Source organism: Anolis sagrei, chromosome 4 (assembly GCF_037176765.1).
Source record: "Anolis sagrei isolate rAnoSag1 chromosome 4, rAnoSag1.mat, whole genome shotgun sequence".
Classification (NCBI taxonomy): Eukaryota; Metazoa; Chordata; class Lepidosauria; order Squamata; family Dactyloidae; genus Anolis; species Anolis sagrei.
In genome coordinates this window covers 173,503,879-173,520,345 of record NC_090024.1, presented here as the reverse complement: position 1 = coordinate 173,520,345, position 16,467 = coordinate 173,503,879, and the positions used below count along the sequence as shown (strand labels likewise).

Genomic DNA, 16,467 nt, shown 5'->3' with positions numbered 1-16,467 from the left:
GCATACGTTTATGTACAAAATCTAGTATATTGGACATGTAGATTCAGTAGCTAAAAAGATGGTATGTGTGTTCCTAAATTATCTAGATCTGTAGTTCCCAACCTGCAGTCCATGGGCCACCAGTGGTCCACAAGAACAAACTCGAAACCATGTGGCAATGAGAGCGATTAGTCTCACGAAATCCTCATAGTGTTGAGGCAACAAGCATGTTGGGAGGAGAGAAGCTTGACTACCCACAAACTATTATTACTAGCACGTCAGCTCTAGATTATTAAATATAACAACAACAACAACAATAATAATAGAAAACTTTATTTATATTCCCCCAAGAGGACTCAGGGCGGTTTCTAATATAAGGCAAAACATTCATTTGCCAGATAGGAAAACCATACAACAAAATTAAACATCATAAAACATAAACATAAAGTCCTACTAAAACAATCACAAAAAATTAAAATCCATTTTAAATCCAACAGACAGGTTCAAAATACCAATGGCCAGAATTACAGAATGGACATGGGCAACTATGAAAGGGCTAGGCCCAAGGGGTAGTACAACAGAGTATCATAGGGCGGGGAAGTGGATAAAGTGTAGAATAGGGTCCTAGCTAGCGGCATTCTCGTAAACCTGTTGAAACAACCAGGTTTTCAGGTCCCTACGGAAGGAGGACAGTGTAGGGGCTTGCCTAATCTCTCTGGGGAGGGCATTCCAAAGTCTGGGGCCACCATTGAAAAGGCCCTCTCCCTCATCCCTACCAACCATGCTTGTGACAGTGGGGGAGCAAGAGGACAGCCTCCCCAGCAGATCTTAGAGCCCACGCTGGTTCATAGGGGAGATCCAATCACGAAAATAAGCATATAGTTTTCTGTGGGCGAGCAGATGGCAACTACTGGATGGCATATGTTCTGTATCAGAAACTAGAGCTGGTGTGGTCTATCCAATGCAATTTTCTGAATTGGCACACCAAATAACCAAACCAAATCTAAAGTTGACGAAAACTGATTCATAATCCTTTTGGTACTAATATTGGAGAGTGGTTCCTGGTCAAAGTGGTCCCTGGTAAAAAAAAAAAAAGGGGGGGGGTTGGGAACCACTGCTCTGCATTAGTATAGGGCTATCTAAGAAGGTACTCCCTAGCTGCCTATTTAAGATTTTTCCCTTCCACTGGGATCCTGTGTCATCTTCTACTCCATAACATTTGGGCTATTATCTCCAGAACTGGTTGAACTCTTGCTCCTTGGCAATCCGAATGAACAAAACCATCCTCTATTATAAAAATGGGGTTTTTTTTCATGTCAGGAGTGACTTGAGAAACTGCAAGTCGCTTCTGGTGTGAGAGAATTGGCCATCTGCAAGGACGTTGTCCTGGGGACGCCAGGGTGTTTTGATGTTTTTATCCTTGTGGGAGGCTTCTCTCATGTCCCCGCATGGGGAGCTGGCGCTGACAGAGAGTGCTCACCCGTGCTCTCCCCAGATTTGAACCTGCGACCTGTCGGTCTCCAGTCCTGCCGGCACAGGGGTTTAACCCCCTGTACCACCGGGGGTTGATCTGGAGTGATGAAAGAAGGAAGGGGGAAGAAAATAAAAGAAAGCAAGGGTATATTCCTTGTTGCTTCATTTCTGGTCCAATATATACAAAACAGATTTTTTTCAGGCAAGCAAAGACACAGTACTAGTTTAATCTTTTTATCTAGGACATTTGGTCAACAACAGGCAGATATCTCACACTGAGATAAGATATCCAAAGTCCTCTATATCTTTATTATTGCCTAGTTTTTATACTTCAAAGCTGTACACAAATGAAACTTTAAATTTCCTGAATAAAAATTTTTACGTAGAAAAGTATTTCTTAAGGCACGGCCTTCTTTGAGGTCTTCTAACATGGAAAATATTTGACGGCATCACTTTCCAATGAATTTGGGTTCTCTCTTCTCTATGAAAGCAGCCATCCCTTCTTGACGGTCTTTGGTAGGAATATTCTGGAATTAAAGTACAACAAGCAATAGTTAATAGTACTTTTGTTTTGATTCTCCAATATGTTTAACATACTGTACAAAAGGGTTCCCTGTCCTTCTCTTTTCCAAAGGAGATTTGGTGGAACACAGTTCCACTGATGGTAAGATACTGATCTCTTTATCTGTATTATTCAAAGGTTCAAAGGAGTGAAGGAAATGGAAGCACTGCACTACATTTCTGAGGTCGAAAAGAAATGGTACAGACTATTAAAGCATGTGGGCTCCCTGGTAGTGCAGCGGGTTAAACCGTTGAGCTGCTGAAATTGCTGACTGAAAGGCTGGCAGTTCGAATCTGGGGAGCAGGGTGAGCTCCCACTGTTAGGCCCGGCTTCTGCCACCTAGCAGTTTGAAATTATGCAAATATGAATAGATCAGTAGGTACCGCCTTTGTGGGAAGGTAACAGCACTCCATGCAGTCATGTTGGCCACATGACCTAGGAGGTGTCTACGGACAATGGCAGCTCTTTGGCTTAGAAATGGAGATGAGCATCACCCCTCCAGAATCAGACACAGTTAGACTTAATGCCAGGATAAACTTTTATGTTTACCTATAAAAGCATGTGGCTGTTCTTGCTGATCTTCGCAAATGACTACACAGCTACAATTCTTTATATTCAAGCACTATACCTAAATGTATATTTTTTCAAAATGTTAACCTACCCGTGCATAGCACATCCGTTCAATAGCCATCCCGGAAGCAATATCCACCTGTGAAAGAGGAAATAGGGTCACATATGTTTAGTGTAGTAATTGGGATCCTTAAAGGCACCTGTTATCATCAATGGGGCCTTACTCTAACTGCTACGGAGGGAGGGAATTCAGGGAAACCCATGAAAGCTTCTGTTCCAAGGCATCATGATGCCAGTCTTTAAGGTGCCTGAAGGCTTTTGTTGACTACTAGAGTTTAATAAAGTTTTCTCCTAGGAATCTAATACAACACAATATACTGTAGTTTGGTTTTTGCTTGAAGGTATTTTTAAATGTCAGCCTCAATTCTATAATGAGTGAGATGGGAATGTAGGTGGAAGTAGACCGCTTGTTTGAAAAAATAAAATTGCAGAATAGGAGAGTGAAAGACTTCAGCACCAACATATTCTTCAACCTTTGCTTCAAGTTGTCTAGTATCTACTTTCCACAGAAACGCATGCTGTTGGGATTTGACTAAGACTTCCCTAAACAGTTAAGATCAATAGAGTAGTCCCTGCTTTGTGACAATATTTTAAAATAAACATACATAACATATTATTACCTCAATTCCTTTGTTTATAGCCACTTTACCCATTCTTACTGCTATTGGGGCCTTTAAAATGAGAGAAAAATGTAAGTTACTACATGTACAGACCAAGAACATCAGAAATATATTTGTTTCAAATAAAAGTGAAGAATATGTACTGACCCGAGGAACAATCTCTTTGGCCAAAGTCAGGGCTCTTTGGTAAGCTGCGTCCCCTTCATCATTCTGTGGAACTGAATGATTGACGAGGCCTATGGAGAGTGCCTCCTGCCCATCAATCTGCCGACCAGTGAAAATAAGTTCTTTAGCCAGGCTTATTCCAATGCAGCGGGGCAGACGCTGAGTTCCACCTAGACAGGAAAAGAAAACCATACTAGTATGGCAGCCCTGATAAGAAACTCACTGCATGCTATGGTTTACATGTTTGAATACAATACATTGAAATATTCCTATAGTTCCTATCAGGCTCTCGATGTATTTTTCAAATGCTTCTCTAATGGGTTGTTGTGGGTTTTCCGGACTGTATGGCCATGTTCCAGAAGCATTTTCTCCTGACGTTTCACCCACATCTATGGTAGCCATCCTCAGAGGTTGTGAGGCTTCTCTAATGGCTGTGAAAATTTACTTAGCCTGAACTTATCACCTACTTGCATGCCACCTGAAATCACTGGGATTTTCTTCTTAGCAGGCACATCTTAGAATGATGTAACTAACAGATTAAAGATCCCCTAAAAATAACACTGCAGCAAAAAAATTTAAAAAGTATTTTGGTTTGAAAGTGTTATTCCTGTTTAATTGTGCAGTATTTACTTTGAAAGTAGTTGTTATACTCCAGAAACTTTGTTTTTGTGGCTGCCACAAACTATGTTGAATTGGTTGAGACTCGATGAGATATTCACCAAAAAACTATAGCAAAATGTGCTGCAGGGTGTCCCACAAAAATAGAGTTTTTGCAATTTAATAAAATTTCCCCATGTTTGTATGATAAAACCAATTAGAAAATGACATTTATAACCCAGGAACAAAAATGTGCAACAGTGAAATCATTGGGAAATTCCACTATAACCACTTTGGGATTGAAACATCAGTATAAGATGTGCAGGATATTTTTTTAAAAAAAAAGAAAATAATAATTACACATTTTTAAAATGATACAACAGTGACTGATATCATGTTGGTGAAATGCAATCATGTAAGTCTAATTTATGCCATCATAATTCACTATTGTGGAGATCAGAATTCTATACCAACCACACAATAACCAAAATCCCTCAATCACTCACCTTGTCTTAACAGCAGCCCCTTAAACCTAAGCATTTCCTTATAGATGGAAAGCAGAGGGAGCAGCGAACACACATGCTACTATTTTTTCCATATAAACAGCTCCAGTCCATCTTACCTGTTTGAATGTATCTCCCTCTATGAGCCAGTTTGAGCATTAAGATCTGCAGGGGAGGCCCTGCTCTAGGTCCCATCCCCTTCTCAGATGTGATTGGTAGAGACAAGAGACAAGGCCTTCTCGGTGGTGGCCCCTCGACTATGGAACTCCCTCCCCAGTGACATTAGATAGAACTCCTCCTTCCTGGTCTTTCTCAAAAAATCCTGGCTGTGGAAGCAGACCTTTGGCGAGTTGAAATTAAAGTGCAATAGACCCTCACAGACCCGACATAAGAAATAATTAGAATGACGATTTCAGGATTGGTGATTTGGTTACATGTTTTAATTGGTTTTAATTGTAATTTATGTGTTATTGATTTTAATGATGCATTGTGTTTATTGTATAACTGTGGCACTGAATTTTTGCCAAAACTTGTAAGCCGCTCTGAGTCCCCTTTGGGGTAAGAAGAGTGGGGTAGAAAAAAAAAGTAAATAAAGAAATAAGATAAATTTGCATTACCTGCACCAGGAAAGAGTCCTCTAGTTGTTTCAATTAGGCCCATTTTAGCCGATGATGCTGATTTAAGGAACAAACAAACAAGGGTTCTATATTGGCACAAATAATAACAATGACAACAACAGCAATATTCTACTTCTTTCTCTTGATTGAGATTTAAAGTGGCTCACAACATTAACAAGAACAATATAATTTAAAATCCACAACATAAGCAATATCAAAATAGTGCTAAACTTTGGCTGGATCAAGCCCATAACTGCAGGAGAATCGTTCCAGCTGTCTGTTTTCCCCAGATTATGATTTCACAAGCTCTACAGTCGTCATTTCAACTCTTCGTTATTCTTGTAACATGAGCACAGGATATGATGGTGAACGTACCTGCCACTCGAAGGTCGCAAGCCAGTGCCAGCTCCAACCCGCCACCTAATGCATAGCCTTCAATCGCAGCAATGGTAGGCATTGGCAGTGCAGCTGTAAAGTTAAAAGAGTGAGCCATTGAGTGCAGCCCCATTTAAATTTAATGGATGGCAGTTTATGGATGTGCAAGGCTTCTTAAAACATTATTATTATTATTATTATTATTATTATTATTTTCCACTCATGACCCCTTGCTGCTTGAGAAATTATTTTGTGAACCCAGGTATATAAGTATATGAAATATGTATAATAAAACATCATTTGAAAGGCTTGCTAAAGTGATCAGTTTTCCTTTTTATGAAGCACAGCTGAAACATTTTCTGTAGAGTCCATTGTAAACTCTGTGCGATGTACTAACAGATTTGTGTAAGTGCCTCGGTAGGACTCAGAAACCTTTTAATGGTGGCCTATTTTTCGTGACCCCAACATTGAGCTACGGGGACCCCATTTGGGGTCAGGACCTACAGTTTAAGAAGCAGCAGATTAGATCACCACATTTTAACTATCAATTTACACAAGCAAGGATGTGGACCAATCCCAAATGGCATATATGATTTTCAAACAGAAGGAGGAATTCCTAATTGGAGGGATGGGCAAAGTGCAGTGTGTACACAACCCCTGAACCCTACTCCCTATAATTATGAAACAAAATTATAGGGAAGCAGGATTTTCAGGTCTTCTTCTTCTTGCAAATGAGCTTGCTGAAATAGTTTACACAGAAGTTTGTTTCCTGCATTCTGGCAATCTGCCCAAAAGCTTTCTTATGGCTAAAAATGCTGATTGAAAGGGATCAGTTCAAACTGCATTATGTGACCAGTGCAGAACCAGCCCAAGTCTCATTGGCGTTGCCAAAGACCATCATGGTCATGGGAGTTTTGTGTGGTAAATTTGGCCTAATTCAAACGTTGGTTGAGTTCAGAATGCTCTTTGATTGTAGGTGAACTATAAATCCCAGCAACTACAATTCTGAAATGTTCAGCTCTATTTTCCCCAATCCCCATCATTGTTCACATTTGGGCATATTGAGTATCCGTGCCAAGTTTGGTTCAGATCCATCATTGTTTGAGTCCACAGTGCTCTCTGGAGGTACGTGAAGTACAACTCCAAAACTCAATGCCCACCAAACCCTTCCAGTATTTTCGGTTGTGGGGAGGGGGCGTAGAACTAAAACTGGATACCGGTCCTGGGGATACAGGGCTCACATTGGCTGTCCCGATGGTCAGACTGACAATCAGATTTCCTCTTCCTGGCAGTTCTTTTGCAGGATCATGAAAATTAAACATGTTGACCTTGTTTGTTTATATTAAAAAGAAATATAACATGTTGTGGAGAACTTACCAATGCCATCCATCAGGCTTCTGAGCTTATGGACGAAAAGGTCTGTTTCCACATCAGTCATTGAAGCACGCTCTTTTAAGTCAGCACCTGCAATTTAAACAGGAAAGACAGGTTGGGAGTCCAGAAAGGAATACTGTGAGTTTAACAGCAGGATTTTAATATTCTCCCCATTGCCCTGTGAACTACAAAAGATGCCTCCAATCCAATCATGTGTTAAGAGAAGCACTCTTAATATGAGGCTGTTTAATATGAGGTTTATAGAATAGAGTTATAAATATCTCATTTTAAGAATATTCATCAGGTTTGGAAGTCCTTTTAGCCAATTATGAAGGAATAAGAGAAATATTTTCCATTTTCCCCATGCCAAAAAAGATATTTGTTGTTACTGTCTTCCTTCAAGTCGTATCTGACTTACTAAGTCTTGATTTCATTGCCATGAAATCACAAAAGATATATAAGATATAAAAATGAGGTATGATGAGCTCCAGGAAATGAAGAAGAAGAAGAAGAAAAAGAAGAAGTAGAAGTAGAAGTAGTAGTAGTTACAGAGAATGAACACGCCAAACTCCTCTGGGACTTCCGAATTCAGACAGACAGAGTTCTGGAGCACTCCTGACCTCACAATCGTGTTAAAAACAAAGTATGGCTCGTTGATGTCGCAATCCCAGGTGACAGCAAGATTGCAGAGAAACAACGGGAAAGCTGACACTATATGAGGATTTAAAGATCGAACTGCAAAGACTTTGGCACAAACCAGTCGAGGTGGTCCCAGTGGTGATCGGCACACTGGGTACAGTGCCTAAAGACCTTGGCCTGCACTTAAACACAATCGCCGCTGACAAAATGACCATCTGCCAGTTGTAGAAGGCTACCTTACTGGGATCTGCACACATTATTTGCCGATACATCACACAGTCCTAGACACTTGGGAAGTGTCCGACGTGTGATCCAATTCAACAGCCAGCAGAGTGTCACCTGTGGACTCATCTTGTTGTGTTTCAAATAATAATAATAATAATAATAATAATAATAATAATAATAAATCGCACAGTCCTAGACACTTGGGAAGTGTCTGACTTGTGATTTTTGATATGAAATCCAGCATATAGATCTTGTTTGCTGTGACATACTGTGGTTTTGTGTCAGTAAAATAATATTTATTTGTTTATTTTATTTACTTCATTTATATACCACTTTTCTCAACCCTTAGGTGACTCAAAGCGGTTAACAACAGCAAAATTCAATGCTCAGCATCATAAAAACAGTTAAAAAACAATTAAAATAATAACATAATAAACAGTTAAACATCAATATAACATCTCATTAGCGTCTCAAGTAAAATCAAGATCCAATCTCATCATCCGTTGTTCCGTATTCCTATGTTCATTACACTGCCTATTCAAATGCCTGCTCGAACAACCAGGCCTTCACTTTCCTCTGAAATGCCAATAGGGAGGGGGCCGATCTAATTTCTGTAGGAAGGGCATTCCACAGCTGAGGGGTCACCACTGAGAAGGCCCTGTCTCTCGTCTCCACCAGATGTACCCGTGATGCAGGCGGGACCGAGAGCAGGGCCTCCCCCGATGATCTTAATAATCTTAATAATGGCAAAGACACTGGAACAAGCCAGTAAAGGTGGTCCCAGTGGTGATTGGCACACTGGGTGCAGTGCCTAAAGACCTTGGCCTGCACTTAAAAACAATCAACACTGCCAAAATTACCATCTGTCAGCTGCAAAAGGCCACCACCCTACTCGGATCTGCGCGCATTATTTGCCAATACATCACACAGTCCTAGACACTTGTGAAGTGTCTGACGTGTGATCAAATACAAAAGCCAGCAGAGTGATCTTGTTTGCTGTGTACTTATCTTGTTGTGTATTAAATAATAACAACAATAATATCAAGTAGCATAATGTATAACTTGTGAGATATATAAAATTAAAAATATATATCTATCCATCAATTTTATTTATTTATTATTATTCTTTTTTGGCTTCTTGTTTCCTTTAGTCAGAAGAAACCTTGACCTACCTGCACAAAATACACCTGCGACATTGCTCCTAATTATTACCACGCGAACACTGTCATCGAACTGGAGAACATCAAGGGTTTCAAACAGCTGGCATGATAAGGAGAGGGAAAATATTTACAAAATATGTAACAGAAACTGAAAGAAAACTAGACTCCATAGTTTTATTTAGTGATTTTATTATGTTGAGGCAAGTAAGTGGACCAATTTTACAATTCCCAATATGACACTGCCTAACTTTATGCAATGCTTATTCAGTATTTAATCTTTTCCTGTCGTGTATATTTTACTTCAGAATCTATAAGTTTCATTAAGGGTGCATCTACATTAGGCATGGACAAAGTTTGGCCTTCCAGGTGTTTTGGACTCCAACTCCCACAATTCCTAACAGCCTACCGGCTGTTAGGAATTGTGGGAGTTGGAGTCCAAAACACCTGGAGGGGGCCGAACTTTGCCCATGCCTGATCTACACTTGAATTAATGCAGTTGGATACCACTTTAATTGCCGTAGCTCAATGCTCTGAAAACAGGAAGTTATAATTTGGTGGTTCTACCCACAATATTAGGCAGAGAAGGCTAAACATCTTGGAAAACTAACTTCCAGGATTCCATAGCATTGAGCCAAGGTAGTTAAAGGTGTGTTAAACTGCATTAATTCTACAGTATGGATGCACCTCAAACCACAGCGTACTTGAGATGACGCAGCTAAACTTTCAACACAGCTAATTTATCAAATGACAGTCCATAAAAATAAAGATTAAAGGAAGATTTCCCCTTACCTCTTCCACAAACACTTTCCCCAGTGAATTTTTGGCATGTGGCCTGTTCATCAAGATTTCTGCAATACCTTAAAAAAAAAAAAAACAGGATGAAATACCGGACGAGGATGAACGCTTAACGAAGATAGTAGAAATTAGAAACATGGATCGACTTACCTCTCTTATATTAAGGAACAAAGGCATTAACAGAAAAGAAACAAACTGGGAGAAGGTGTCAGAATACTTTAAAGAAAGAAACAAGAAGATTCTAACAAATTAACAAGACAAAAATTACTGAGAATGAAATCTAAGGAGAAGAGAGGGAGAAAGGAATAGATAAGAAACAGAAGAAGATGAAAGAGGAAATGAGGAAGAGGAAAAGAAGAGACCCTTAAGATGATACCAGGAAGTCACAAGCTTTTAATTTTTTTTTTCTTAACCCCCCACATACTAATATTGCATGCTTGCGTCTTTGGGCGACCCTTGTGACGTAATGAAAATCATATGTAGCTCACATTTTATCAGTCCACACACTGTCTTGCCAGAGAAAGAAAATATGCCACGCAGACGATCAGTAAAGAATAAGTAGTTTACTCTTTGTAATGCAGAGCAACATATATACAATCATGTGAACGGTTGCACTGACTCAAACACTGAGAACTGGGAAGCCTTGGCCTGTGAGCGCTCCAGCTGGAGGTCAGCTGTGATCAGCAGTGCTGCAGAATTTGAAGAGGCACGAATGGAAGGCTAAAGAGAGAAACGTACCAAGTGGAAGGCGCGTCAAGCCAACCCCGACCGGGACCGCCTTCCACCTGGAAACCAATACCCTCACTGCGGGAGACGATGCAGATCAAGAATAGGTCTCCATAGTCACCTACGGACCCACCCTGGAGGATTATCCTAGGGATCGCCTTACTTAGGGATCGCCTAAATAATTAAGTAAGTGACTCACATAATGTCCTTTTGAGAGAGATTCAAAACAAGAACTGTTTCTCTCTGCAAGCACTTGCACAGCTCAAGCCTAAAAATGTGACTGTTGCCAAAATTCCCAGGCTCGGCTAGCTCCCCAGGCATGGCCCAACCAATCAGCTTTGTGCATTGCATTTACAGTTAATACACTCACCAACTGATTTATTACATGCTCTAACAACACTAAGGTGAATCTATTTTGGAGTCTTCCTGGCAATGTTTGCTCTCTTTGTCTTCCTCTGAGGCTGAGAGTGTGTGACTTGCCCAAGTTTCCACCCAAACAAGCCTGATATTATGTGGCAAAGATCAAAACTGCAGAACTGCTGGGGAGGCAATTTACAAACCTCCTGCATTTACATTGCAGAATGAGTTAAGTTTGACGCCACTTTAACAGCCATGGCTTGAAGTTATGGAAACCTGGGAGATGTAGTTTAGAGAGGCACTATTACTATTTGGTAGAAAAAGTTAAAGACCTTGTGAAAGTACAACTTCCAGGACTCCATAGCATGAAGCCACATAGATTAAAGTTTACCAAACCATGTTAATTGTGACAGAATGGAAAATAAACCACGTGTAGTTCACCTTTGATCAGCCCAAACACTATCTTGCCAGGGGGAAAAAAATAGGCTACGCAGGTGAACAGTAAAAAACAAGTAGTTTACTCTTCGTAATTCAAAACATATATACAATACTAGCTGTGCCCTGCCACGCGTTGCTGTGGCCTATAGTAAAACTTATCAAAGTTGAGGTAGATATCTTGACTATTATGAAAGAGAGGTACCTACCTATTCCTTCCCCCTTTTCCTCCCCCTTTCTCTCCTTTCTTCCTTCTCTACCTCTTTCTTTCCTTCTTTCACTACTTGGTTTCATCCTTCTCTCTTTCTTTCCTTCATTCCCTCCCCCTTTCTTCCTTTGCCTTTCATCCCTCCCTGTTTGCTTCCTTCTTTCACTTTTTATTTCGTTTTATTTCACCACCATCATAACAATAACAATAATGGAATGCATTGCCTCTGGGACCTGACACCTCTCCCATTCCCCCAGAGTCTAATAGGAATAATAGCATAATAATAATAGAAATAACAACCTTTACCTGCCACGTGTTGCTGTGGCCAACCTTCCCTCTTTCTCTCCTTCTTTCCCTCCTTCCTTCCTTCCCTCCCATCTTTCCTTCTCCTCTTCCTTCTCTATCTCTTTCCTTCCTTCCCCCTTTTTCTTTCTCTTCTGGTCTCTTTTCTTCCTTCTCTCTTTCCTTCTTTCCTTCCCTCCCTCTTTCCTTCCTTCATTCCCTTTTTTCTTTCCTTCTCTCCTTCCTTCCTTCCCCCTTTTTCTTTCTCTTCTGGTCTCTTTTCTTCCTTCTCTCTTTTCTTCTTTCCTTCCCTCCCTCTTTCTCTACATCTTCCCCCTTCCTTCACTCCCTCTTTCCTTCCTTCATTCCCTTTTTTCTTCTCTCCTTCCTTCCTTCCCCCTTTTTCTTTCTCTTCTGGTCTCTTTTCTTCCTTCCCTCTTTCCTTCTTTCCTTCCCTCCCTCTTTCTCTACATCTTCGCCCTTCCTTCACTCCCTCTTTCTTTCCTTCATTCCCTTTTTTCTTTCCTTCTCTCCTTCCTTCCTTCCCCCTTTTTCTTTCCCTCCCTCTGTCTCTCATTTCTTTCTTCTCTCCCTTTTTTCTTTCCTTCTCTCCTTCCTTCCTTCCCCCTTTTTCTTTCCCTCCCTCTGTCTCTCATTTCTTTCTTCTCTACCTCTTTCCTTCCTTCCCCCTTTTTCGTTCTCTTCTGCTGTCTCTTTTTTCTTTCCTTCCATCTTTCCTTTTCTTTCCTTTTCTTCTTCCTTCTTTCTCTAACTTTCCTTCCTTCCCCCTTTTTCTTTACCTCCCTTTCTCTTTCTTCCTTCTTTCCTTCCTTCCTGTCTTTCCTGGATTTTGACAGGGCGGGAAGGGGCGGGGTGGGGTTTGGAGGTGGCGTGAAGTAAAAGGAGGTAAGATTGGGGCAGGGGAGTGATGGAGCATGGGGTTGTGTGTGTGTGTGTGCGGCGGTGGGGGGAGTGATGGAGCGTGGGGTTGCGTGTGTGTGTGCGGCGGTGGGGGGAGTGATGGAGCGCGGGGTTGCGTGTGTGTGTGCGGCGGCGAGGGAGTGATGGAGCATGGGGTTGCATATGTGTGTGCGGCAGCGGGGGGGAGTGATGGAGCGTGGGGTTGCGTGTGTGTGTGCGGCGGCGGGGGAGTGGGGTTGCGTGTGTGTGTGTGGTGGCGGGGGAGTGATGGATCGTGGGGTTGTGTGTGTGTGTGCGGCAGTGGGGGAGTGATGGAGCGTGGGGTTGCGTGTGTGTGTGCGGCGGCGAGGGAGTGATGGAGCATGGGGTTGCGTTATGTGTGTGCGGCAGCGGGGGGGAGTGATGGAGCGTGGGGTTGTGTGTGTGTGTGCGGCGGCGGGGGAGTGGGGTTGCGTGTGTGTGTGTGGTGGCGGGGGAGTGATGGATCGTGGGGTTGTGTGTGTGTGTGCGGCAGTGGGGGAGTGATGGAGCGTGGGGTTGCGTGTGTGTGTGCAGCGGCGGGGGGAGTGATGGAGCGTGGGGTTGTGTGTGTGCGTGCGGCAGGGGGTGTGTGTGTGTGCGGGAAGTGGCGCGGCGGGGCTTGGAGTGGCCATGGCTTCCGCAGAGGGAACGTTAGCCGGAAGGCTGTGTGCGCGCCCAGGGAACTTGCAGCTGGGCGCCAATGCGCATGCTCAGTTGTTTTGCCGTATTGTGAGTGTGTTGTTGTGTTGTTTTTCATTTTGAGTAGATATGTTTGTACCTTGTGGGTTGTGTTATGGGCATGGGAATTTTGGTTAAGTTTCGTTGGGGGGTTGTGGAGTTTTGCTGTCCCGTTGAACCAACCTAACAGATGTATATGTATAGATGATCAGTTGCATCAACTCACTAAATGTCCTTTGATTAGAGAGATTTAAAATGGTCATTTCTGTGTCCATATGAGACCTTATTTCAAGCAGCAAAGAAGCAAATCAGTCTGACTCTCCCTGCTTCTCTCCTTTTCTCTCTGCACCTGCATAGCTCGAGCCTGAACAAAAATGCAACAATATCCAAAAGTTCCAGGCTCAGCCATCACCCCCCACATTGCCCAACCAATCAACCTCATGCATCTTATTTTGCAGTTGACACACACACTCACCAATTGCTTGCCTGCTCCAACATTAACAACCCATCTACACTAAGTATTTAATGTAGTTTCAACTGGCATTGAAGAAAGGGTTTCACTGTGCAGATTATTAAATAGAAAATCCTGGAACTGGTTTGAGGCCTGAGTAGCTGTCCGCTCCAGCTCCCCATGTGGGGACATGGGAAAAGCTTCCCACAAATATCAAAACATCCGGGCATCCCCTGGGCAACATCCTTCCAGATGGCCAATGCTCTCACACCAGAAGCGACTTGCAGTTTCTCAAGTAGCTCCTGACACAAAAAGGGTTGTTTGGGCATGTAAGAAATCAGTTGGTGAGTGTGTTAACTGAAAATGCAAAGTACGAAGCTGATTGGCTGGGCCATGTCCAGGAAACTAGCTGAGCCTGGGAGTTTTGGCAGCAGTTACATTTTTAAGCTTGAGTTGTGCAGGTGCTTGCAGAGAGAGACAGTTCTTGCTTCGTGAGGTATTAAAAGTATCATAAAAAAAGGTGCCTATGAAACGTACATGTATTTCACGTTTGGACTTGTGCCCCATCTCCAAAGGTGTGTCTCCACAGTCAAATTGAGAGGTGAGTAGATGTCCCTGATTGTTTCTCTGTGTTGTTTTGCTGTTGTAATTTTAGAATTTTTTTTAATACTGGTAGTCAGAATTTGTTCATTTTCATGGTTTCCTCCTTTCTATTGAAATTGTCCACATGCTAGATGCAGGCAAAATGTCAGGAGAGAATGCTTCTAGAACATGGCCATATAGCCCGAAAAAACCTACAACAACCCAGTGATTCCGGCCATGAAAGCCTTTGACAATAAATTGATGCAATTTGGCACTATGGTCGTGGTTCCCAACCCTTGGGCCTCCAGGTGTTTTGGACTTCAACTTCCAGAAATCCCAGCCAGCTTACCAGCTGTTAGGAACTGTGGGAGCTGAAGTCCAAAACATCTGGAGGGCATTGCGTGGGAGTTGAAGTCCAAAACACCAGGAGGGCTGAAGTTTGCCCATGTTGCATCCTCAAGGACTCAAACAGGCAGAATGTGGAATTCCGGGGGAGGGCGCCGAATGGGCACCAGGGGGCGCTCTTTCCCGCTTTCCCTGGAGTGACAAACTTTTTAAAGGGGGTGTAGTGGCTGAGCGGCATTGGGATTGGTGGCTGGACGCCCAGATGGGGCCAAAGAACAACACTCCTCCTCCTTTGCCCAGTGGGTGCCCTTTCCTTCGTGCAGCTGTGCTCACTTTGCAAAGCCCTCGTTTCTCTTCGCCACTCACCGCGGTTTTCCTCTTTGCAGACCCGCAGGAGGACCTCCTTGGGCCTCCCTGCGGACGCGGGTCTCCTCGGGAAGAGGCTCCAGGGGCCCAGCAGCGCCCGCAGCGGAGCGGCTGCCCTTCCCAGGCGGAGCATCGCCTTGCTCTTTGGAAGGGAAGCCCAAAGGGGCGGCTCTGGACTGCGCCTTCCTTCTTCCTTCCTTCCTTCTTCCTTCCTTCCCTCCTTCCCCGAGGCCGAAGCCGGGCCCGGGAGGAGCCGCACCGGGCAACGCCTCCCGCCCTCCGCCCTCCGCCCTCCTTGGTCAGGAAGCCCTCTTCCCCGAGTCTCGAGGCCCCGAGGGAGGGGGCTCTGTCTAGCGTGCCTCTTGGCACGGTGAGCAGACCCCCCTCAATGAAAGGCAGGCAGGCAGCAAAGGGATCCCTCTCTAACATACATCTACTCTTGTATAGAAGGAATGCAGTTTGAGGCCACGCTTACTGCCCTGCCTTCATGAGATAGAAAGCTGGGAGTTGTAGTTTTCCAAGGTCTTGAGCCATCTCTGCCCCGCCGCTTTTAACTGTCCCTGCCTCCATGCAATAGAATGCTGGGAGTTACAGTTTTCCAAGGTCTTGAGCCATCTCTGCCCCATCACTTTCACTGCCCTGTCTCCATGCAATAGAATGCTGGGAGTTACTGTTTTCCAAGGTTTTGAGCCATCCCACTACTTTCACTGCCCTGTCTCCATGCAGTAGTATGCTGGGAGTTGTAGTTTCCCCAGCTCTTGAGCCTTCTCTGACCCACCACTTTTAATGCTCTGCCCCCAATCAATAGAACACTGGGAGTTGTAGTTCCTCAAGGCCTTGAGGCATCTCTGCCCCACCACTTTTATTTGCCCTGCCTCCATGCAATTGGACGCCGGGAGTTGTAGTTTCCCAAGGCCTTGAGCCTTCTCTGCCCCCTTTTTAATTCCCCTGCCTCCATACAATAGTTTGCTGGGAGTTGTAGTTTTCCAAGATCTTAAGCCTTCTCTGCCCCACTGCTTTTAACTGTCCTGCTCCATGCAATATAATGATGGGAGTTGCAGTTTTCTAAAGTCTTGAGCCTCCTCTGCCCCAATACTTAACTGCCTTGCTTCCATGCCATAGAATATTGGGAGGTGTAGTTTCCCAAGGCCTTGAGCCTTCTTTGCCAAAGGTCTTGAGCCTTCTCTGCAACAGAACTTTCAGTGCCTTGTCTCCATGCAATAATATGTAGGGAGTTGTAGTTTCCCAAGGTCTTGTGCCTTCTCTGCCCCATCACTTTTAACTGCCCTGCCTCTTTGTAATAGAATGATAAGATTTACAGTTTTCTAAAGTTTTTGAGCCTCCTCTGCCCCACCACTTAACTGCCTTACTTCCATACAAT

The 16,467-nt window shown here is 43.4% G+C and overlaps 1 protein-coding gene across 1 annotated transcript; it reads right to left on the bottom strand.

Annotated features, from left to right (window-relative positions):
- Window positions 1-294: 294 nt before the first annotated feature.
- On the bottom strand, window positions 295-15,340 carry ECHDC2 (enoyl-CoA hydratase domain containing 2). The gene is made up of 10 exons (XM_060773523.2): window positions 15,087-15,340; window positions 9,709-9,776; window positions 8,932-9,019; window positions 6,899-6,985; window positions 5,522-5,614; window positions 5,147-5,203; window positions 3,412-3,599; window positions 3,265-3,315; window positions 2,676-2,723; window positions 295-1,979 (listed from the first exon to the last, which is right to left on the bottom strand). The coding sequence occupies exons 1-10, from the start codon at window positions 15,217-15,219 to the stop codon at window positions 1,902-1,904; spliced, it is 891 nt and encodes a 296-aa protein (XP_060629506.2). The 5' UTR covers window positions 15,220-15,340; the 3' UTR covers window positions 295-1,901.
- Between the last annotated feature and the right edge of the window lie 1,127 nt (window positions 15,341-16,467).